Source organism: Triturus cristatus, chromosome 1_1 (assembly GCF_964204655.1).
Source record: "Triturus cristatus chromosome 1_1, aTriCri1.1, whole genome shotgun sequence".
In the NCBI taxonomy this organism is placed as follows: Eukaryota; Metazoa; Chordata; class Amphibia; order Caudata; family Salamandridae; genus Triturus; species Triturus cristatus.
The window spans coordinates 574,574,375-574,599,913 of record NC_140579.1 but is presented as its reverse complement, the minus strand read 5'-3'; the positions used below and the strand labels follow the sequence as shown (position 1 = coordinate 574,599,913).

The 25,539-nt window shown below is 43.6% G+C and overlaps 1 protein-coding gene across 1 annotated transcript in view; it reads right to left on the bottom strand.

The window, feature by feature from the left end:
- Positions 1-295: 295 nt before the first annotated feature.
- The window catches only part of UBE2T (ubiquitin conjugating enzyme E2 T), a 74,209-nt gene continuing 48,965 nt past the window's right edge, over positions 296-25,539 (bottom strand). The window contains exon 7 of the mRNA XM_085599702.1: positions 296-870. Coding sequence (XP_085455828.1) covers positions 751-870 — 120 coding nt within the window. The 3' untranslated portion in view covers positions 296-750. The remainder of the gene's footprint in view (positions 871-25,539) is intronic.

The window sequence follows — 25,539 nt, the reverse complement described above, 5'->3', positions numbered from 1 at the left end:
TTCTATGATTGTCAGTAACTCACCAAGTTCAGTGCCTAACATCTTCGAGTTCTGTATAATGTTAAAGCCCATTGATCAATATGCTCCAGCAATTATCATTTCAAGCCATACTAAAAAATTAAAAATCGAAAGGCTATTCCAAAACAGACAACACACCACAAAAATAGCAAAAAAATAATAATAGCTGCAGATAATCCTCTCTAGAACCTAAAAATAATCATCGTCGAAGTATAGTCTTGCTCATTTAAGGATTTAGAAGTTCAATGAAGAACGTGTACAAAACATCAAGCAATGCTTTTCAGGCGTGCTTCAATAACACTTTATTAAATAAACGTTACAAACACAAAAATATGACAAACCAACAAAACCATGTTACACTGTAGTGACTACACATTTTGCAGGCTTCCTATGCATTTTCACAAAGGGAGCTTCATTCTAGTAACATTCATTGCGCTCTTCAAATTCTGTGAATACAGATCTTTTGGCACTGTTCAGGTAACAAAAAAGATGGCGTCTTATCCTCTTCTAGGAACAGGCACTCAAGGGAAACGAGAATAGAAGCGTGGATTCATGGTGCAGCATTATATTCCAGTTAGAACTAGAGATAGTACAATTTTTAACTTGTACTCTTTTGGCTATGCTTTAGTCATGTCAGAAGAAATCTTCTATTAATTTTGCAACAGCAGGCTTTGCCTCGGGTGCCAAAAATCATGAAGGCCATTCACGCTGAACAAAGCCTCATTCACACCATCATGGTCCCAGACAGGCTTTTTTAGCTTTCCCATCCACAAGGGCTCCTGGTCTTTTTTGGGATTCAGAGGAAGTACACGCACCTACAGGGATCTCCACTTTGGCAGACGTTTCCAGATTCTAAACAAAACAATTAGACAGAATTTAAAAAATCATTGGCATTCAAATCCTTTAAAAGTGCGCTTTTAGGATTTAGGATGTCCGGTCAGATAATTAATGTAGGAAGTGCGGAAAGCCAGAGGTAATTCTGGCACAAAGTTCCAACAAACAGTATGCTTTTTACTAATATTTGCATAATATACCTCTGCTAATAGTTTGGCCTGTTAGCTCTTTTGACATGTCCAACTATGCATTACGGCTTTGTTTTTGGCTACCTGCGCTGACGCGTTGTAGGGATAATTTTAAGACGTTAAAGGTAGCACAGCATAGATAGTGAGCATGCCTTCAGATGAGAAGCATATTGTGAGTGCCTATGTAGGTTGACAAAATAAACAGAGTAAGGTAAGTATATGAGAAAAGACCTGCCACAGCCTTGTCTACCGGTGCAATAATGAGAGTAACATTGCAAACTGGACGTCTTCTAGTTTATTTAAATGTGCATGCACGCAAGGGATACATTAGGGAGGGGAACTTGACAGGGCAAGGGAGGGAAGAGCCTCTGGTGCAGTGGTGAAGAGGCAAACAGGACATGTAGGAAGTGTAGGCCCTTACATTTAGCTAGGGGTAGGTGCTTCAAGCGGCATTCACTTTTTGTAGTTCTGCCTCAAAGTTACTGTAATTCCTTGGCCTCATGAGAGTGTGTGCAGAATGCTATGTACAGGCTGTGGCTTGTTTGCCAATGGAGGAACTCCACAGAGTAAGGATATGAGTTGGGATTTTATGACCTTCCACCTCCTGTGGGTAAATGCATCAGTGTTGTCCGAAATTGTGGTATTTCTTTGTGGAGGGGTCTTCATGGAGTAGGGTGGGGAGAATAACAGGACAACTGACCTCTGCAAACATTTTAGTGTGATCACATGTTGGGGGTACGGTGCCCGTGTGGACATTTGTAGGTGTTGGAGATGTTGGGAGAGGTACACCGGGCTATCAAACCACCAGAGTGACCAGCTAGTGCTTGTTGCTGAAACGAATTCATACTCTTGAAAAGGTATTGAGGAGTCCCAACAGAAAGCCCTTGTGCATTTGTAAGTTACACTGCCGAGCAGCTAAGCATTTACACACAGTTGCAGATGATATGAGGACACATCAGAAATTGGACACACCCCTGGTTTGAGCAGAGAAAAATAAAGAGTGTCCACTTATTTCTTTTCTGATCCCCAAATTTGGAAAATTTGTCTCAGAGATTAAAACTCTTATATACTAAATAAAGCAAAATGCAATTCTATTAGAGTGGGCAAAACAGGGGAAAAATAAAAGATAAGGAAAACTGAATGGAGTTCAGAGTCTGCATGAGTTGGAGGATGACCACTGTGAATGGCCACAAAGTGATTAACAAATATTAGGAAGACTTTTAGGATGAAAGGGGTGAACGATAGCCAGCAGGAAAAGACTTATAATGCTACACATCAGTAGCGAGGCATTGTAACTGACAGTCTCCACTAAGACGTACGTTGGAAAAATGCAAACAATAAAACTATAAGCATTTGCCTAGGCACTAATTTTCATGGTTAAAACCGCTATTCTAGAGGAAAGTTTTTCAAAAACCTTTAGCATTATGATGGAAAAAGGAAATTAGGCATTCAGACTCAAATATAGAAAGCAGACACTGGGAAGCTTTTTCACAAAATTCCATCCTTAAAATTGTCAGTATGCGAAGTCGAGTGGAATGAAAGTTTTCTTATAGCCTTAGAGCCAGCTCTAGCAGGCTCTACCGGCCATTAAAGGGCCGCTGCGGCGTTGGCGTTTAAAAAGGGAGTGGGCCTTTAAAAGCCGTAGAGCTCGCTACAGATGGCATTTAAGGCTATTAGAACACTCCTCCCCTAGAGTGCAGAATGTTTTAATTTGTGAAACAAAGATTGAAATCTCCTCGGCCCCGTGAGGCCTTTGTTCACAGCTGCTGCTGTGAACAAACATTGGAATATTAATGCTCTGGGCTTCTACCTGCCATTGTAGCCCGAAAGCACTCCATTGTTTTCAATGGAGCGCTCAACATTCCAATGTTCTAATAGTTGTTATATGAAGGCTATTGTAAAAAGCATAATGCATACCTCAACCCGTGCACAAAATCCTGAGACACTTTTAAAAACTGAGAGAAGTAAATCACTCAGGATATAGAAAAATACAAAGCCGATGTGAATGCAAAACGTGCCTTTTATTTACATCTTTTAATGCAACTATATAAGAAGTCTTTCAAAATTAGAACATTTTAAATTGCTGTATGCAATAATTTAATGAAGATACTCATCATACAGAAGGTTAAGTCCCTTAACTGTAACAAAAGTTCTGTCACATCATTTTCATTATTATTGATAGACACTGAATAGTACAGTAAGATCATCTATTATTGGGGAGAACATGGCAGCCGCTGTCTGAGCAGGTCGCTTGCACACTTGCGGCACAGCGTCTATCGCCATGAAGTAGCAGTTTTTTTTAGCTAAATTGTGAACCGCGCTCCGTAAAGTCAATTAACCCCCCCTATAATTACAACTTACCTTATTCTTTTTTGCTGCATATGTGCCGTGTCGGGTCGTCTGCTTTTGATGCGAATACCTGCTGGCAGGCGGTGGCCCTGGAGCTGAGGAGGAGCCGCAGGGCAGCAGCACGCGGTCTCCTCCGGGGCAACTTGGGCAGCGGCAGCACACGTACTGTTTGTCTAGCCCTGGAAGCAAGGGGAGCCAGTGCGGAAAGACAGAGGAGCTACAGGAGCTTCAGAGGTAGCTTCCGAGTACACTTCAGCAGGATTCTCAGGACCTTCCAAGCACGGAGAAAACAATCAAATCCTCAGCCCGAGGAAAAAAGCAAGGTTTTGCAAGCGGGAAGGCAGACAGTAGTGGTGGTGGGAAATATCTTCCCTCCTCCCACCCAAGGATCCACACAGGATTCAGAGGAAGGATTTGTCTGTAAGGTAAGGTACAGCCCATGGTGGTGGAAATTACACAGCAGGCAAGGGCACTCAGAGAAGGGTTAGTAGAGCAGCCTATTAGAGAGCAAATGGCTGCCAAGGAGGGCTCTCCTTCATTAAACCTTGTAAGCAGTCAGGAGCAGGCTTCCACTAATGCATATGGTGAAAAAGATGCACAGGTGGGTTTAAAAACAATTTCCCAGGGCGGTGAGATCGAGCCTAGTACAGGTGGTGCAGTTATGGATACTTCCTTAGGGAAAGTACCAGTGCCCATGGAAGCCATGCTCTATACCCTCTTGGAAGAAATCAAGAGGGGGTTCGCGTTTCTGAATCAAACCAGGGAGAGATAAGGTGCTTTTGCGAGTCCCTGGAAAAGAAAACAGATCTCTTAAATACGAGGACTGAGACTTGTGATAACTCTGTAGGGGAGCTGAAAGATTAATTGAGCACCACAAAAGCTGACATATTGGCTCTCGAAAAAGAAGAGCAGGAGGTCAGTGATGAATTGGAGCAACTGGAGAATAACTCTAGGAGGTTTAACCTTCGTATTCTAAACATTCCAAAAGGAAAGAAAGGAGATGACTATAGGACTTTCATCACTGCATTAATTAAAGAAGCGGTACAGATCGAGGAGACCGAGGAAGAATTAAGTAAAGACATCCAAAGGGTGCATAGGGATCCATTTAGAAGGAACCCCAACAAAACCAAGTCCCAAAAGATCTTACTGAACTTCCACACATTCTTAAAAAGAAAAAGTTCTGACCATGGCTCTGAAGGCACAGTCGTTGAGGGGGAAAGATTTTTCCTTCGAAATTAGATCTGACTTCGCCCGAGCCACGTTAGATAGACAATGGGGGTTGGGGAAAAAACTCAATGAGTTCAAAAAGTTAGGCGCTGTGGCCCAACTTAAATTTCCCGCCTCCTTAAAAGTCATGCACAAAAATAGAATAATAAAGTAAGGACTAAGCAAGAGGTTGATGAGCTTTTGGAGCATAAAACAAGGTGACCGCTAATATATCAGAGGTTTGCTTGAATTTCTTTGAGGTCTTTTCCCTTTTCTAGTTCTTTTTTAGTCCCCCTTTCTACCATGAAAAATTATATACAATACCTCTTAGTTAACACATGGGGTATAGGTGGGGGTGGGGCAAACAAATAGAGTAGCTATTTATTGAAATGTATGCGGCTATAGATATTGTACGATAGAGGGATATGATGGTGGGTTTCCTTCTGGCGTAGCAATCTAGGACTAACATCAAGTCCAAGGAGATAGTGGGATGGGTTCTTCAGGGTGGGGCGCAGGGGTAGGGGTAGGGGTATGGGTTGGGTGCATTGGGTGGGGAGCATATATGGAATAAACAAACAAAAAAATCCTATTTTGACTCAGTCACGCTGTTTATCTCAGAAATAAATGCAGTGGTCTGGTTTGTTTGCCTCAAACATGAAATATTTAGAGGATGCTCCAGTTTTTATCTTGGAAAGTTAATAGGTTACATGTTAAACACAAATAATTATCTTGCAAGAGACCCATCTGATTAAAAACTAATGTACGGCAATTTTTAAGAACTTAAAATGGGTTGGACATATGATCTGTACCGATTACAGCGCCAACATAAGGAGTGGCGATAATAATTAAGAAGCAAGTTAAGGCACACATAATTGACTCGCTAATTGACACTGGCAGCAAATAGGTCAGTCTTAAGATGATACTCATGGGTAATTTAATTACTTTGGTAGGGTATTATGGCCCGAAATGTGATGATCCGGAGCCCTTAAAGACAATCTTCGCAAATTTGTAAGCTTCCCAGATCCTGTAAATATGGCGGGTGATTTTAATATTGTTTTAGACCTCAAGCTAGATAAATCGCCAAACAGAAGAGCGGTGGTGGTTCCTAATTCACGTGTATATTTACATTCGATGATTAGGCAGACGGGGCTAAGTGATGTCTGTAGGGATAGATCTGGCCTCCCGCTGGGTGCCTCCTATTACAATAGGAAATATGTCAATAGATCTAGAATAGACTACTTTTTAGTCAGTCGAAGCCTGAGAGAGGAAATCCAGGACATCTGGTTCTTGACGAACCATTAGTCTGACCACTCAGGGGTGTATTTGGATCTAGATCTCAAAAATAGGAAGGTCGGGAGAGTCTGGACCGGACGCTGCTCCAGGACACAGAAGAAATAATTATCTGCGTCTTGATACAAAGGAATTCTTAAGCCTTAATATCGGAACGGCCTCTACTTCAATAGTTTGGGACACCTTGAAGGCTTATTTAAGGGTGAAAATTACCAGCAGATTATGCTTCAGAAATAGGCAGCACAGAGAGGAGGTTGCCCAAATAGAAACAGAAATGAAGATCTTAGAGGCTGACATGTGGCGTACTAGGGAAGAGGAGATGAGGCAGGGAGATGAAGATAAACTGAAGAAATTGAAGGAACAGCTAGATACTATCCTACAGGCGAGGGTTACAAAGCGCTGAGAGGTGAGCAAGTTGGCTCATTTTGAATACGGGGAAGGAGCAGGGAGATTGTTGGCCTGTAAATCAAAAACAGACAGAATACTTAACTCAATAAGGGAAATAGAGGATACTGTGTGATAGGTTAAATTAACTACAGACTCAGAAATAGAGGGAGCTTTTTATGTCTTCTTTCAGAAATTATACACGGAAGAACGTGTTAACAAACAATGTTGAGGAATGGTTGAGCTGGAACATACTTAAACCTCTAGATACATCACAACAGAATTTCTCGGAGCAGATTACTCAGGAGGAGGTAAAGAGAGTTGTACTTTCAAGCAACAAAGGAAAAGCGTCAGTTCCGGATGGGTTACCAACAGAGCTATATAAAAAATGTAGAGGAGGTTTTAATTCCGGTTATGACCCTGCTGTTTAATAAGATTTTAAGCAATAGTGTACAACTACTTGGTTCTTGGGGTGAGGCAACGATCACTTTAATACTAAAGCCAGGGAAAAATCCCACCAACTGAGTCATATAGACCCATATTATTGATTAATGCGGATTATAAAATCTTTGCTAAAATCCTAGCAGATCGGCTGGGCACAGTAGCAGGTGATATGTTGCATCTCGACCAGAAGTGGTTTGTTATGGGCAGAAATCTGTATGAACTTAAACATGATCTTATTGGTACGATTGATCTTGCCTCAACGTACTCGCTTCCCCTATCAGTTATGACTTTAGATGCCACTAAGGCTTTTGACAGAGTCAACAGGGTATACTTGGCGGTCGTGCTAGAAAAGCATAACATTCGTAAGAACTTCTGCAGAGCTATCCAGTTGATCTATCAAGAGCCATCAGCAAAAATGTTTCTTAATGGAAATTCAACTAAACCTTTTAAAATAACACAGGGCTGCCCCTTATCCCCTCTTCTTTTTAACCTCTATATTGAGCAGTTTGCCCAGAAGCTTAGAGACCAGGTGAATATTCTATCCTTTAGGTATGAAGAGTGGGACAGAAAAGTAGCCCTTTATGCCGATGACATACTGGTTTATTCCTCAGACCTCTCTGCTGCCCTGCCAGCCGCCTTAAAACATGCAGGAGTTTGGAAAAGTGTCTCGGTATGAGGTAAATTCAGGAAAAACAGAGATTATTACATGGAATCTAGAGGAGTCAATACTGTACCAAAAAAGAGATGAGATATCTTGGGGGTAAAGATAGTACAGGAGACTGATAAAATTACAGTAGCCAACACGTTGAATGCCACAAGGGAATGCTCGCAGCTTATGAAGCGATGGGTTCAACCTCCCCCCCCCCCCCCCCCACCGTCAATGTGTGGTGGGTGAACCTGGTTAAAATGATAATACTGCCTAAGATCACCTTTTTTAACTCTATACCTCTACATTTTGGTATGCCTTCCATTGATAAACTTCAGCAGGCTATAAATTCCTTTATATGGGCATATAAAGGAACTAGAATTGCTTGGAAGTTGTGACGCAGGAGGGAGAAGGTAGGATTATCCCTCCCAGACTTGCAGTATTATGCGTGAGCCTTCCAACTGACTCACTCCAGAATGCTGTTGAAAGCCCCAGACTCTTCCGGGGTGGGGTCCATGTTTTCAGCCATGTTGAAGGGAGTCAATCTAGGCAAGGATTGTTTCATGTTTAAGTACGGAGACCCTAAGTTCTTCGAAAAGATAAGTCTCAAGGTGCTACAGGCCATGGCCAGAATATGGCCAAGCATCAGACGGCTGATGGGCCTTAGTTACTTCTCGAGCCTCGTCCCTCTCTGGATCTCCCCCGGAACACTGGATTGTTCAAAAGATAAACTAGCACAGCCATTAAGAAACGCAGGGCTCAGCGTATGGGTAGACCTTGCTCAGGAAGGTATGATTCAACCTTGGTTAATGTGACGCACCACCCTGGAGGGGGAAATTTCTAAATTTAAGTATATCCAACTGAGAAGCTGGGCTCAAAACCTGAAGTCTCCAATTGGCATAGGTAACCTCTTAGAATAACACTTGGTGGTGAAACCTCTGGGGAAGAAAGAGGTATCTACCTGGTTTAGGGAAATTGAAGAAGTAATAGATGGGGATTTCAGACTGGCAGAAGATCTGTGGGGCGATTGCCTGCCGAGAGTGCACTGGGAACAACTCTGGCAAGTATTGTTGAGCACCTTGTTCTTTATTGTCAAGCCGGCCTGGTTAAGGAGAAAACATCTCTTTTCAATTAACAGGGCCTACTTAACCCTGTAAAGGCTCTCAAAGATTACAAAGGGGCCTCATGCAAGATGCATGAAGTGCAGCCTGGAGAGAGCATCAAACGTCCACATGTTCCAGGAATTTCCGGCTATTCTAGAATTCCGGGTGAAGGTTGGTAACACCATCTCGAACATCCCTGAGTTCCAAGTTAAGGTAAGCCTCTCTTTGATTATGTTCGGAATCTCCGACGAAATCACAGGCCCTGCGTGAACATTTCTTTTTTATGCCATACTTTTAGCAAGAAGGGAAATTTGCCGCAGATGAGAGGAATGTTCACCCCCCCTCCAATCACACTGATTGGCTAGAATCTGTAATTTCAACATCTAAGTTAGATCTGAGAGGGAACTCATCCATGAGGAAGAAGGCCCTTTGGAACGTTCTATTGAGATGGCAGGACATAGAGGCAGGTGAAAAATTAAGGGTCTCTCAATTTTGATAATCTTGCCCTATGATTATACCTCTTGGATCTCTCTAGGCTGCGATGCCACCTATGTTCCCTGTAGGCTGTGTGCTTGTGCGCAACATTTCTACTTAGAGCGCAGAGACTCTCGCAGGGAGCGCGCCCGTCCTTCCCTGATTTGATAGAGATTTAAGGGAGGTGTGAAAACTCCCCTATTCTCTTTTCGTGGAAGGCGCACCAGGAGGCCCAGCAAATGCATCCCTGACAAAAGGGGCTGTTGCTTTGATTTAAGTTTGGAACGTTTTAAGAGGCCGGCAAGATGCAGTGTGAAATAAACAGGTGTGATTGTGTTTCACATGGCAAAGACAGGTTGAGTATGCAGAATTACTGCCAGAGCTGCTGACTTTGGAACTGGGAATACATTTGTTGGAGACGTATGCCCACTGTAGAGACAGAGTAGTCTCTGCCATTGTCAAACCATGGTCGGTTCAACTCTAAATCGAGCAAGCAGACTATATTGTTGGCAGGGAGAAAACTCAATTGAAGTTCTGGCAGAGTTCTCCACCAACATATAAACTGGGCCCAAAGCCTTAATTATAGATTCCATGTAGGCATTTGGTTTGAAAATAAAATTACATTGAGATAAAAGTGATGTATCTGCTAATCGAAATATAAAATAAGGAAATGGCTAAATAATGAGACATTCTATTATCACTTACAAGGGGTGCCCCAAGTATAATAGCCATTGTCAGATATTCTATACAATCCTATGATTAGGAGTGGGATCAAATAATTTAATTAAAACTTCAGGACTTTGGTTATGTAAGGGCAAAAATCGACAATCACCTGTACGATACCCCCAAGTATTCTCTCTGATGCAACAAGAGAGGTCAACTTGCAGGCTCAGTTTGTGAACCCCTGTTGCTGAGGGACTCAGAAGCTGCAACCAGACGCCCCTCACGGATGCAGTTGTAGGGCCCTGCTAAGAGAAGACCTTCCATTTTTCAAGCAAATCTGTATCCGCAAGCAAGTGGTCCCCCTGGACTCCTTCTGCACATGTCCTGGATGGTACAGCATTTATAGTTTATGGGGCACAGTAGCTGCACCCATAGGTAATGCCTCCAAGTGTACAATAAATGCAATGAGCAAGGACAGATTAGGAGAATTGGTGTTAATTTTTTGTGCAACTGGAAATGTCAGCAAACATTAGGTGAATAGGTTTCGCACTTAAGACTGTAAAAGTCTACACATGCACATGGTAGGAAATTCGCAATCACTAGAAATGCACTTGTTAGAGTTACCCTTAGATGATCACAAATATCTTTATGTGCAAGTTTGAAGGCATAATTGACCCTCCATTATCAGAGGACAAGAATAGCCCACTACCCACTTGTTCCTCTTCTAGTTCTCATCTGGTGATCCTCTTAGGAGGGGAGCAGACATGGTTTCCCAGGACAGCAGGCCCTTTAGGTAGTACATGCAGGGCCAGCTTTTGGCATGGGCGGTCTGGGTAAGGGAGTCCAGGCCTCAGGGCGCCTAGAGTTGGAGCAGATGTACCTGAATCATCGATCTGTCAAAGGACCCCTACTAGAAACACCAAAAGCGGGGGCAGATGAGGAAGAAGTGTAGGAGAAGGATCAGGAGAGGCGCCAAATGTAGTTTTGACTGGGGCATTGTCTTAGGAAAGGCTGGCCTGAGTAAATGCCCAGCGTATGGAGACAGCTGTCATTGTCTGCTTCCCTGCAATGTGGATCATCTGCAGAAACCCCCTCTATTCCCCATCTGAAGAGGGAAACTCCACAGACTCCGATGGGCAGCGGGCTGTTTTACATCTCACAGGGCTCGATAATATAAGCTGGAGCTCTCCTCCAGCACAATAAACCCCGCTTTAGACATGGACATAGTCAGGGGCTCCAGATGAGGCCACAAGAGTACCTGGAAGCCATCGATCTCTCTATGACACTATAAATCACAAGAGAGCCCCTTAAGAATGCACTTCTACAAGCACATGCGAGTCCAGTGGCTGCTCTGCCTGGCCAGCGCTCCTTTTTTCTGTATTTAATGAATCTGACCTTATTTTGTTTGTTTGCCCAGGTCCTGGACTGCATTTTTCTGTGCTAGCCGAACCAAGAAGGGCCCATCCTGGGACCATGCCCTCGCCTCGGCCTCATACACTGTCTGCTGGTTGGATACATCACATCTGCTGCTCGCCATGGCGGAGGATTCCCTCACCAAGCAAAAGTGACTGACCGGGAATGGAGTGAACATGGACCCCGCAGATCGGGACTGGATACATCCCAGTTTTAAAGGATAGGCACCACTCAACCCTATGCAGTAGACTGTCTGATACTCCTAAACATACTTACTCCACTTCCTGAAATCCAACATACTCTGTGTTTTATTTGCAGGACACTGTTTAAACGTGTTTTCATTTCCAATGCGGATCAGTGGTCGAAGTGGGTTGGATCGGCAGGGCACGGCGTGCCCCTACTTCTTTTATTCAATAGATTCCAATCCCTTACTTTATTATAAACATTCGTCCCAGGACGGCAGAAATTGCCAAGGCTCGGCATTCGTGGCCGTTCGGGTGGGCAGGAAAGGAAAAGGACTATTTTCCTTCTTGCCCAGAGAAGACAAGGCCAATGTCCACTCCTGCTCTGCCGCTGGCACCCCCTATCTGTCTTCCTCTTATTCCTAGCACCTCCTCACTTACTGAAAACTGTGACTTCAAGCAACGGTTCTCACCCGCTCTTTCCTCCTTTCCTTTATTTGTTCCCTTGTGAAATGGATCCAAAAAAGAAAAACACTTTTGAAATAATTTCTTCTCTACAGTGCAGCCTGCAGGAATAAAAGGTTCAAAATATGAAAAATAAATAAAAACCAAGCTAAAGCAAGACACAGTGATGGCAAAGTGGGCAGATTTATTTAATTCACACCCAAACACATTAGCGTCACTTTACAGAGTTTGCCAGTGAAGCGCTACTTTTGTTTTCTAGTCTTTCTTTGCACTGCATTGTTTTCACCGGGTGGGTAAGTGCACCAATCCTGGAGGTACTGCAATACCTGGTTGATGGGTGGTTTGGAAAACAAAATGTGTACTGTGGCTCTGTGTTCATGGATGTGGTCTTTTTAAACCATACTGCTTACGTTTTGTAAGGATATAAGCAATGTACATTAAAATGGGTCCCTCCCGGGCCCTGTAGTCATGTCCTTACCTTTCCAGCAAAAGCACTCACTGATTTCTGAATAGTGAGTGTAAAAGCGTTATGGTAACCATGTTGTTCCTACTTATATTTCAAATGCTTTACTTAATCTTGCATTCCCTAGGAGTGTTTGCTTTTTCCAGGATGTTGGTACTTTATTTTTAGGCAGCATATTGCTCTTGTCTAGTGCGTGATTTGAATTGAGTTGCATCCAGGTGTTTATATTGGAGCACAATTGGGTTATAGTGGAAGGAAGTGCGAGTTTCTCTCCGTGGGGCACTATGGTGTTCAGTGGGGGGAGGATGTTGCACTATGGTCAGAGCTGCAGAATTTGGAACTGGGTAACCAGTTTCAGCCTTCACGACCAGTCCCCCAGACCACTCTCCTGAGGAAGCATATTCCCATGCTAGACCTTAGAAGGCCCCGCAAGACCTTAGAAGCCCTGGTGTCTTAGCACCAACAGGTGGACCCTAGCGGTGGCAAGTGTAGGTTAACCTTGATGCATGTCCACCACAATCCATAGTAAAGCACACCTCAGTCTAGCGGGCAGGCCTATGAAGCAGCACACCCTAGAGCAACAGTGACTGTCACGGAGGTCAAAGGACTCTTGAGAGGGGCTGTCTCTAGGGCGGTGCGACCGGTATGACAACACTGGGCACCGATTTTGGGTGGAGGTGTCATGGTTGCAAGTAGATTATGGTTTTAAAAGCACTTTGCTGCCTCTTCCTGGCCTTCAGCGATTTTGGGTAACAATAACAATGTTATGATAGCTCTGGTGATTAATGTTCTTCATAGAGAGAGAAAAAGATCAGAGTTTTGTCTAGTGGAAGTTTTGACTCATGGAAAGGTAGCACAGAGGGTTAATGTGCCTGCTGCAAATAACATGTACCATGCAGATCACAAAGTGCATATACTGTAAATAGGACCGTGGGTTACTGCTTTTGTCAGAGAGATCCTTTTGTTACTTTCAGTTTACAAGTTAAAACCCTACCATCGAACAGTGAGCTATTAACCGTCATATTAGAGCTGCATACAAACTGCAAGATATAAATTAGAGCGTTATGGTGTTTTCCCCCCCAGTCTTTTATTATCCTAATGTTGCAAAAGGTGTTCATTCAGATGGAAATCAATTCTGATTATTAAAGAGAACCCCCAACACATTTTAAATTCTTAGTTTGTGTTTCTCCAGACCAATCACTATTAAAACTATATTGCCTACTAGTATGGTTGTCATGTGACTCCTACACCTTGTAGTCCTTTGTCTTATGTAACAATTCCTATACAGTGATTTACACACGTACAATGTACTGTCTCTGTGTAATGTGTGTGATGTAAAGTGCTTTGACACCCTAAACTGGTATGAGCTGCGCTGTAAATCAAATTAAATGCATATGAGAGTGTAGCTATGGAACCTTGAGGGGCACTGTTAAAGGGTGGCAGTGAGGGAATCATTGTTGCATAGGCCGCTACCAGGGCTAAAGCGGACCCTGCCCATGAGGACAGTCCACCTCACCCATTGGTACCTTCATTGGCCTGGTTTCAGCAGACGTAGCTGCAACTCACCAGGGTTCGGCAATGCAGGGCTTGCATGCACACCAAACTAAGTTTGCAAATTTCACAGTCTATCTGCTTCATGCACACGCACTTTTAACATGTGTTGCCTGCTTTGGGGCCACTGGAATTATGCAGCAAAGGAGGACAAAACGATGCTGCATAGTTGACTAAATTATGCAGCAAAAAAAAAGGCTGCAGCATAATGCAGTATATTTTCTGATACTTTATTATTTTGACATTTTACACATGCTAACAGTCTCTGGAAAGATTTTGCCTTATTAGTACCAGTGTAACATACAAATACAGCAGTGAGAAAGGTGATCAGTCAACCTTTGAGAAGGGCTGTCCACTTTGCAGCAACACAAGTCACATTTTTTTTAAACTTTTGATCCGTTTGAGCTGTAAACAGTTTATAAATTAAAATTGTCAGATTATATAGCAGATTATGTGTTATGTGCCAAATATGGCAGATGCAAAAAGAACTGTTGATGGACAGAACGCAGAACAATGTCATACATTCACCCCAGTACAGAGATCTGGGCCTACATCCATGGTTTTTTTGCTCACCATGCCATTCCAGTTTGGACCCAGCCATATGCAAATCAGTCTTGACCCTGTACCCAATGGCAACAGTCCAGCCCGAACTGCCAGGCCAGGTCCTCCCTGGACTGGAAACAAGCATCCTAGGACCGGATCTGTGACTGGGGGTGAATGTTTTGCCAATGTGCAACATTCCGTCCATCATCTTGTGTGTTTTGCTGCTCAAATATGGCAGAGCCATAAGTATATAGAAAACATTTGCAAACTAGGATATTTTGAGATTCATGTTTGGACAGCTGTTGTGGAAAAAGGGAGGAGAAGTTCTAATGACAGCAACTCCATGGCTCAGAGACAAGGCTTGTGCTTTCACTTTTAAGCGTATTTGGGACATTCTGTGATTGGAAACACATCCCACTTTATGAGTGTATTTTAATGTCAATAACTCACATTAAACCTCAAATAATCATGTGTATCCATTGGTTGAATTAAATAACATAAGCTGTAACTGGTCAGTGAAATGCCAAATACAAAAAAGTGGGATGTTTTGTGCATTCTGGCCACACCTCTGATTCTCCGCCCACAGTTCCCCCACACTTCGACCACTGATGTGGATATTGGTTTCAGTCGGTTTTCGAGGCTTCTTATTAATAGGATCAAGAGGAGGAAGGTTTGTGACCCCCTTGTAACTTCGTTTACGTGGAAGGGTTGTGGTTGCTTGCTCTGGTGAAGCAGCAACACGAGACCATCTAGCGTTAGAAGAGTTAACCTACATACCACTCCGAACTGTGGCGATTGTACGCGCAAAACAGCTATAAACAGATGGAAGAGGTGAACAGAGTCTACGGCTATAAAACCCTTAGATTTGAAAACCACGCAATAATGGAAATGGCAGACTCTCTGGGCGCTGCCCGAGCCCAGATTAATGGGATTGATTGGCGAGGTCACGCCGATGAGTAACAATGTTGCAAGGTCTTCGTCCGCCCTCTAGTGATCGAAATGCAAAGTTGACTGAACAGCGTGCATGGACGACATATTTTGCAAAAAACAGAATGAAAAATATGTATACTTGATATCAACCGAGCACAGATATCTCCTGACAACGGTTGAGACCTGTATTCATCTAATTTTTAATGCAACTAAACAACTGTCACATAGTTCAGGGCTGGGCTAACTATTCTAACACTTTGCACTCGGCAGGAGCTGTACAGTGCGAAACAGTGCGGGGCGAAAAATAAGCAGTGAATATTTACAGAAGACCGAAATCTTGGTACTATTCGGTTTGTTTTGTTTGAATATATTTTGCAGACTTTATTTTACTAACTGAAAAGGCCATTATTTGGGGTTTTCATGGGATATTTAACACGTTACCCCACCTTGCTTTCACAGCCAGCAATTATCACAAAGAAAAGCAGCATCATTGGACTGACTGCACTATACGCAAATCACAATCGTTTATGAACACTAGCATGTAAAACCCCACTTGTGTGCATTTATAGTAACAATTCTTCAGTGCTCAGCGCCACAGCTGCAAAACACTCAAAAGGGACGGCTAAGAAAACGCTACAATCCAAGCCTTCCATCATCACGTGAAAGATTGAAATGAGCTCACTGAAAAACACTTTTGTACAGAATCCTCATAAATCAAAGGACGAATCTTGAAGTTAAATTACCTCAAATCAATGTCAAGTTCAGGAGACCACTCGAGATTGCATATGAAAAAAAAAGATCAAAAACTGGACCCCGCCTATAAACTCCAAACGAACACACCAATAATGACGTTTCTCACAGACACAGCACACTTAGCCATTAGAAGCACTGTAAATGAACAGGTAGTATTCGATTTACCAAATTTAACGGGAGTCAATTTATTGATCCAATAGAAAATGAATGTGAAGTAGGCTTAACTAGTATTCAAACTATCGACATGAACATGCAACCTGCAAGTGCTAACTCACTAAACCATCTGACCAGTGAAATAATGTGCAATCCAATGTCCGAGTTCTGAATGACACTCAAACAGCTAGACACTACAGGTACCATAGAGGATGGAAGAACATGCACAGTGGAATACGTTTCGCGCCACACGGGTCTAGCATCTGGGATGCATTATTATTGGGCATGAGGCAAGAGTTCCGCTCAGCTTCACTTGTTTCGGAAGCAAGCGATATTTCTAACCCTTTAGGCCAGTCCCTTCGCACGTAGGTGCCAGCATTGGATCTGCGCTCTCACTGTTCTGACTGAAACAGTCTCATCCCGCTTAACATGAGACTATCCCATCTGCCGAGCCCTGAGCTTACTGATGTCAACAGCTCCTCATGCAGAAGGAACATCTACCACCAGATACCCCACTTTGGCGAGCTCCAAAGAAGGCTCAAAGTTTCTTTCTAACTAATATGTGGTCATATTAACAAAGGAGCGGTGGGTGGGGAAGCTAAGAGCAGCCATGCAGCCTCCCTAATTATACAGTATTCAACAAAGAGCAGGATTAGCTGTAAGAGACGAGAGAGCACTTAAATATTCACTCTAGAGGGGGTTCGACCAAAAGACGTTTCTATTAGAAGGACTCAAGGCCCTCACCAACCTATTAGGCAAACCTCATCACTGGTTCAGCTCCTCATTTCAACACAAATCTTCTCATGATTGGGTGGGCTACAAACAAAAAAACGTAATGGGAGAGGTGTTCGACTAGTTCTGTGATAAATTTCTTCACTACTATCACATGAATGTCGGCATGATTTCAGCATCAAAATATTTCTAAATGCTCATAACAAAGTTTTACATCAGCAATCGACTAAATAGCCTGTTACATAACTGTAAAAATAATCCAACATGGTATTGCCAAATATATATTGTGTTACTGCCAGTGAAAAGAGCGTCATTTCTCTTCATATTTAGTTATTTGGTCGTTTAATCTGCTAATTTGTTATTCGTCTGTCAACCACTAGTAACGTGGATATTTTCAGTGTGATTCATTGCCTCAGAATCCCATTTTTTGCCACCACCATGGATGTGGAGAACCATCTCCATCTTTTCTGGGTGATCTCAGGAATGGATGATGCATCATGGAGCAAGGATACACAATACAAGGATATTTCGATCCCTGTAAGAAGGTGGAATCTGACCACATGGTTGCCCCCACTTTTTTCCTGGTGTTTTGATGGTTTTTGACTAGTCTGGCTGGGATCCTGCTATTCAGGACCCCAGTCTATCTGCTTACTCCCTTAAACAACATGGAGTGCATATTAGGTGCACTAGTGATTGGATACTGTGGTGCCTTATGAGTCCCTAGTATATGGTACCATAGGTACCAAGGGCATAGGTACTTCACAGGCCTACCAGGGGCTGAAGCATATATTATGCCACCCCTGGGAAGCAGACTAAATCTGACACCACAGGCCTGCTACTGCAGCCTGGGTGAGGTGGTGCTAGCACTCCTCACTGAGATATAGGTTCCCTATATCTCTCCTTACACACACACACATATAAACCTATCAGTCACCCCTAAGGCAGGTCCTATCAATCCTGAGGGCAGGGTGCTTGGTTTCCATGTGAGGGGGTGCCTCTGCCTGAGCAGGGCCCCTCTGCAGCTCTCAGAGTCCATTCTCTGGGGCTGTTTGTGAATGCGGTCAAACCATATACTCTTAAGTGCATTATAACCTTGCGGTAAATGCTAACTCTCGGATGGCTGCATCAAAACATGTCGTGTTTGGGGTCAAACGCTTTGGAATCATACCTCCACACCATTAACTGGTGTGAGTATGATCCCACCCTTCTAGAGGGATAGGCATGTACCCACTGTGGAAACTCAGTAGAATCCTGAAGAGTCCTGGCATCACAAAATGGATGCCACCAGTCACAGACACTGGGCTGCCCTCCTGCTGCTGACCGAAACTCGCAGTGGAGGAGGCCCAACAATAGGCATCCTGTCACAGGGAGGTGTAACCACCTCCCAGACAGGATTTAGGGTAATGGGGCTGGGTGGGTGCACTCCTAGAGTGCTTTGAAGTCCTGCACTGGGGGAGCAGTAGGCTTCTCTGTGCATATGCCAGCTCAAACCGGTTCAGGGGCTACCTGCCCCTGCTCTGGCGTGAAACTGGACAAAGGGAAGTGGGTGTAGCCACCTACTCGTTTGACCCTCCTATAGGTGGGGTCATAGAGCTAGTCCCTCCCTTCCTTCTAGTATAAGTTAGGGAACCCTTGCCATTGCAAACTAGATATCCCTGGACGACGCTCTGTAGAAGAATCCTGGACCTTCGACGTTCCACTACCTCTGGAAGACTGAAGAATCTCCCTTGGAGTCAAGGAGTGACTCCCCTGCTTGGCAGGCACCAAAACTTTGAATCAACGGTCGCAAACTTTCCCGCTCCCGCCAGAGTCCGAAGTCCCTGCAGCCCCGGAAGTGGATTTCCTGACTTCTCCAAGGCCATCGTGAGTCCCCAGCAACGCTGAGGCAAGTGGACCCCACGAGTGACGAGGAACCGCAATACCTGGGTACCGGGCACTATTTTCGAGTGCAACCCCTTCACGACGTTCTACGAACTTGTGCATTGGACCACGTGTGGTCCAAGCCTCCAGCAGGATTTCCTCCGAAGATCAGAGGCCTACCTCATCCCGAGTGACCGTGGGCTCCTGGTGAGTGAATCCTCGAGAGGCGTCTTCGCGATCCTTGGTTGCTGGCTTGTGGGACCCCAGAAGACTTTTCTACGGAACCAAAGGGCTCCCCTGGTTGCTCCAGACCTGCCCTGACTTACGCTCGCTGGGTGAGTCCCTCAGACCTTGCTGGTCTGCACAGCTGACTTTTTACACGTTCCACGAGACTTGCTGTTGCCAAGGCTTGTTGGCTCCAATCTGGTCACCAACACCGCAGTAAGCTGCAGACTTCGTGGAACACGCCGAATCCAGCTCCTGGTCGTAGTCGACGCCTCCTGGACCTCGTGGCTGAAGAGTCAAGACACCGGTGATCACCTGAAATCACCAGACGACTGTGGGCATCCATCTTCCTTGCCCCGGGTCATTGCCAAGTGACTTCGAACACTGTCCCCTCTGCTTTCAGGTCTTCCTTCTTCTGAATCCAGCCTTGGATTCCACCAGACACTTCTTCTGTCTTCACAAGCAGCAAGTCTTCTTTGGCTCCCACTGAAAACGACGCCGCGACCCGACACCAAAAAACACCTATGCACCCGGCTTCCCTGGGTGAGGTAACACCAGCACTACGATGCTCCTGTGTGTGTTGGCTCTAGAACTACTTACCCTGTAAGTGACTTGCTTGTAGACTCTCCCGAAGTATCCTAAAACTTTAAAATTCCAACCGCGACTTGCTCCCTTGAAGTCAATTGGGATCCGCGGCTGTGTTCTCTCACTGCATGCGTCTCCCTTGGGTCCTTTACTTACCTGCCTTGGGTGGATTAGTGAGGCCCCAGCGTTTCTAAAGGCCCTAGGCCTTGTCCCCTCGCAAGTCGATATTCCTAAGTCTCTTTTTTAGTATATGGGCTGGTACGCCCCTAGGGCCCCAGCCATATTTGTGCTTAACTTGTTGTGAAATGTTGATTTGTGCATATGTCCTTGACTTCTAATCTCATAAAGAGATTAGTAGTGTGGGTCTAGTAATAAATAAATACATATATATATATATATCACAGCTACCACTTCCACCAGCCTTGAAATCCTTCAACTGCTTTACGAAGTAAGTACACAAGCCAAATTCAATTGCAAGTTCGATTTATTCACCCAGAGCGACGGCCATAACGTTTCGGCTCCTCAGAGCCTTGCTCACATGACAGCGTTACACTCGTGTTAACACAAATTTAAAGTGCTAGTATTGGTCACATGGGGGAGTCACATGGTTACAATTTCATAGACATAGTGAAAATATTGTTAGAGAGACAGGGCTGACAATAAAATCAGGTTGCCAATTGCTGTAGCTACATGTTAGACTAAAATCTCCGAATACCATGCAACAAAACGACATACTCTACAATAACGGCATAAATGCCCGTAAGAATAAGGCAAAATGACACCCATATTTAACATACTTGCTGGTATCGAAGTCAGTAAATACAGCCTGCTCTCAATGTCAGAAAACATATAAACGGTTCTCCCTTAGGGCCAATGAAATAGGAAAAGTGTGTAGTGCAATTAAAAAATACAAAAGTGCCTGTGCTTTAAAAAATATAATGATGTAAATATCTTTAAACATTTCATATTTGGATATGGTCATATCAAAAAAGTAAGATGTTAAGAGTCGGGAACTGGCAAAAAGGACACTGTTCATGTTGTTATGGGAACAAATATAGGGAGGATTTCAAGCGTCCAAATATAAATACTGGTATATCATAAATAGACTTTGAAAAGTAATTGTAAGGACGTTTCATCAATTTACGGAGTGCGAATATTGACCCTCAAAGCTATATATATAGGAATGGATGACAATATCAGATGTGCAAAAACGCAAAATTTACATAAAAATTACAGTCTGTCAATAATAAATAGTTAAATACTAGATGAATAACCATAAAATTTATATAACTTAATAGTTTTAAGACAAAAGACTAAAAACTTTTTTTTAAATTGCCGTATACACATCCGATATAAATTCCAGTAAAACATAACAGGATAAAAGCCAATGGAGACTAAAAAGTGGCGAACACTTGTGCAAATATCGCAAAAAGAAGTCCTAATACATTACAGACTCTGGTGCAACATTATAGCGTATGTGGATCAACTCAACCCAAACAAGTGTGCAGATCCTCAGTCATGTTTAGTCCTGTTGGTGTCTTAGTGTTGAGTTGCAAAATATAACGTGTTTCCAGTCTGCGTAGGTTGAACTCACGATCACCTCCCCTCCTACTAGGCTCAATAGAATCAATGACATAATAATTGAGCCCCCTAGTGTCGCTATTGTGTGCTTCTTTAAAATGTCAAGCGACGGGGTAGGTGTTGTCTTGGTTGGAAATAGCACGTAAATGTTGCAATATACGCTTATGCACCGCTAGCTTAGTACTGCCAATGTAGCTAAGGTTACATGGACAGGTGAGGACATAGATCGCATACTCGGTTTTGCACGTCAATAGCTTGCTGATCTTGCGCTGTCTGTTACTAAATGGATCAATATATACTTTAGTATTGATACCATGGGTACAGGCCTTGCATGTCTTGCACTTGTAAAACCCACTGTTGAGCTGTAGCCAAGAAGTTTTATCAATGGTTTCAGGATTAGTATTAACCAAGGCTTGTCTCATAGTTGGGGCCCTACTATAAGTGACGGTAACACGCTGCGGAAGCAAAGGACCAATAATTGGATCGCTCCGCACAATGGGCCAATTCCTGTTTATGATTCTACGTAATTCCGCTTGTTGTTTACTATAGCCCATGATAATTCTAAAAGCATTAGGTGAATTCACGTCATTACCCTCTTGGTTGCCGTGTATTGCAGTGACAACCGTAATGCTAGAAGTGGGTTTCAACAGATCCTCACGGCTCAGTGCATTGGATCTTGTAATGGCACTTTCAATGACACCCTCTGAGTAGCCTCTCTGCCTGAATCATTGTTTACTCAAAGTCTGTGCTACTCTAAGATCCGTATCATTACTGCACACGCGCTTAAGGCGCAACATCTCCCCATAGGGTATACTTTTAATGAGATGGGGCGGATGGGCACTAGTCGCGTGTAGGGTCGAATTACCTGCCGTTGGTTTGCGGTAAAGCCTAGTTTCTAATTTGCCAGCTCGTATGTAAATTTCTGTATCAAGAAAAGTGACACTGGTTTGGCTACATGTTGCAGTAAAATGAAGGTTAAGATTATTGACATTTAAAATCTCAATAAAACCATTGGCCTCATCTAAAGATCCATTCCATATCACAAATAAATCATCAATGAATCGTAACCAGACAACCACTTTATCATTGAGGCATTGAGCATGGTCCCTCTGGAGGATCATCTCCTCCCAATAGCCCATATGGAGACAGGCGTAGCTAGGGGAAAAACAAGCCCCCATAGCTACGCCTCTCAGTTGTCGGTACAGTAAGCTGTTGAACATAAAATTATTGTTAAGAAGACAGCATTCTAGCATATCAATCAACATTTCATTGTGGACCCCAAATTGAGCTGGTTTGCGTGATAAAAAATGTTTGATGGCCTGGATACCATCGCGGTGCCCAATACTGGTATACAGTGATGTCACATCGAGTGCTAACATCCAGTACTCATCTCTCCATTCAACCCTTTTTATCTTGCGCAAGAAATCCCCTGTATCTTGTATAAAAGAATCCAATGATTTAACAAAGTCCTGTAAGAAAAAGTCAATATACTGCGACGTTTTTTCATACATGCCATCTCGGGCTGAAATAATAGGTCTGCCCGGGGGTCTGTTTGGATCCTTATGCACCTTGGGGATAAAATACATAGTGGGGATAACAGGATTGTCATTACTCAGAAAGTTGAATTCAGCTTCAGAAATGAGTTTGTGTCTCTTCCAGCTGATCAATTTACCACGGAACTCATTATTGGATACCTGGATAGCTGCTGCTGTAGTGCGAATGTAGCAGCTCCTATCATTAAGTTGATTCAAGGCTTCATGGTCATAGTATTCCTTAGTCAACAGAACAATGTTGCCGCCCTTGTCACTTTGACGAACAATAATCTTTCTATCACTCTTGAGTTTTAGAATGAGTTGATTGTATTGTTGCGTTTGGCGGTTGTAACAACGTCTCTTTATCTGAGTTTCCTTATGCAAAACCTTCATTTCAGTGACCACGTTTTCATTGAATATGTCCAATGCATCGTGGGGCATGATGGGATTATATGTGGACTTGGGTCTGAATGATGTAACAGGTCCCCGTAGGTTGACATCATCCTGATAATTGGAATGGTTGCATTTGTCCACACCCTCAGTATCCCACAAGTCCTGTATGGCATCCTGAAGAGATACCTCAAGTGCATTGCTGGTAGTATTCCGTCGATTGCTTTGCAAAGCAAAGGATTTTTTAAGCTTGAGTTTGCGTACAGCTTTATAGATATCAAGACGCGTGGACACATAATCAAAATTGTTCTGTGGCGCAAAGGAGAGGCCTAAAGAGAGGATCCTCTTATCATCATCTGTTAACTTCACAGATGTCAGATTGATGATAGTATTGGCGTCTTTACATACTATTGATTCTTCGCCCAGTATCCTCTTCCTCTTCTCCTGTTCTGATTTGAGGCCCCTCTTCCTCGCCCTCTGCCTCTGCCTGGACCTGAAGTTTGCACGTCTACGACGTGATTCATTGTTGCCGGCCTTGGGCGTAGGGTTTGCCTCCTCTCCACACATAAAAAAATTCATTTCCTCTGCTGGTGTCGGTTTAGGGATCAGTCCTGCTGCCAGACTGACGCGTAGCTCAGATTCAGAGTCACTGCCACCAACAGAACTCAAATCCGACTGTGAAGTATCATTCACACAAGTAACTTTATTAGGGCCCCTATTAGGAGGAATGACCTTGGATTTCGGAATCCGCGATGCGTCATATTTCCGCGCAAATGTAAAAATTTGCCCCAATTGATAGTCATTGCGGTCTCGTTGGAATTTAAACGTTTTTCTCTCCATAATTTTTGTTTCCTCCTTCTTGAGCCTTGCTGTCATGTCATTTCTTAGCCTGGTTTTCTCGTCAGACTCATCAATTTTATCAAGCTCATCATTGATTGCATCAATCTCCTTAAGTAACAGGGCCCTATCAATGTCAGCATACTTAATCAAAATCAACACCAGCTTACGTGAGGATTCCAGATTCGTTTCAGCCCATTCACGCATGAGCTCAGGATTGGGGTTTTCGTAGCTGGGGGCCGCCAAGATACGCAACCCGCGGGGGATACGCTCCACATCAATGTAACTTCGGAGGGATTTTGACTCCCACCATTTACTTTGCTCGCTCCGTAGCTTTTTCTCCAGTACTTTAAATTTCTCCTTAAGTGAACTGTCCTTTATACCCACATCCGTGGTATGACCATTTCGAATATTGACAGGCAATGGGAGGCTGTCAGAGAACATTGACAGTGCTGCAGCCTCCCGATCGCGAACGCTGTCAGCCGTCATGCTCAAAATCAGGGCTCAATTAATCAGCGTGTGGGGGGGTTGATACGACTGCTCAGATTTAACAACCGCAACCACCCACCGCCGCACAAATACTCTCCAGCCCTCGATACCTTAAAGATCCGCCTGGGGGTGTCTCCGGTCCAAATCCTGTCGTGTCGTCCGATCACGGCTGGGGAGAACCACCTCCGTTGTAATCCGCTGCAGTCCGTATACACCGATCTGTCAAAGTTGGTATCAAGGGGGTCAGGCGCCAAATCTTCTATCTTCTTTCCGGAAGCAAGAACATCCGGGTGGGACCCGGAAAAGGTATATATATATATATATATATACCTGTGTGGTCCTTTCATTTAGTAATGCAAGAGATTATAAGGTAAAACAAGCTGCTTTAAATTCCTCTAAAGACTTAGCCTGAAGGCTGCTCTCCACAGCTACCACTAGGATAGCTTTCTTTAAAAGGTTGTCTTAAACCTACTACCATAAGAGTCGAATTGTACTGGTGCAAGGTGGCCACTTTAACTAGTGACCAGCATATACCAGGCCAACTTCTCACAATCCCTAATCCCCGTTTAATATCATCCCATTGGTCGTTCTAATAGCGAGCTGGTTTACTATATTCATACAAAATGTGCACAATGCAACAATTTTGTTCTGTGCATCTTCAACATGCAGATGTTGGACTCACTGCAGGGGTTTGCAGTTTTGGGTGGAGCCATTTATGTAATAATTTAAATCAACTCTGTTTCAGCCCGACCTCTCATTCCCTTATCATTGTGGAACTGCCCCACATTTCTCATCAGATTATTTGATAATCCGTTTTCCCCTTATGTTTTCAGACACATGCGGATTGGTGTGTTTTCTGTTCAACAAGCGTTCCTTTTAATCTTTATCATGCCCCTGCAGATACCACATATCCATACATGTATTTACTGCCAATTGCTCAAGCTCTCCAGGTTATATCTCAGGCATTTCTGTACACTATGCATCAGTTGCAAATATCTCCAGTATTGACACTGTGGGAGGTTGAAATGTTTCTGTAACTTAGCACTTGACTTAAAAGCTCTCCTCCTCCACTTAATAAATGGGCCGGTAGGAGAATCTTTGCCTTTCCAAGTTTTCCATGAAATGGAACTCTCATCTATAATGATCGCTTCATTATACCATGTAGGTGCCTGCAGATGTATGCAATCTGCTATGCAGCCTTGTAATGACATGGACTCTCACATGCATAGCCAATATATAATGGTGGTTGTGTCCCT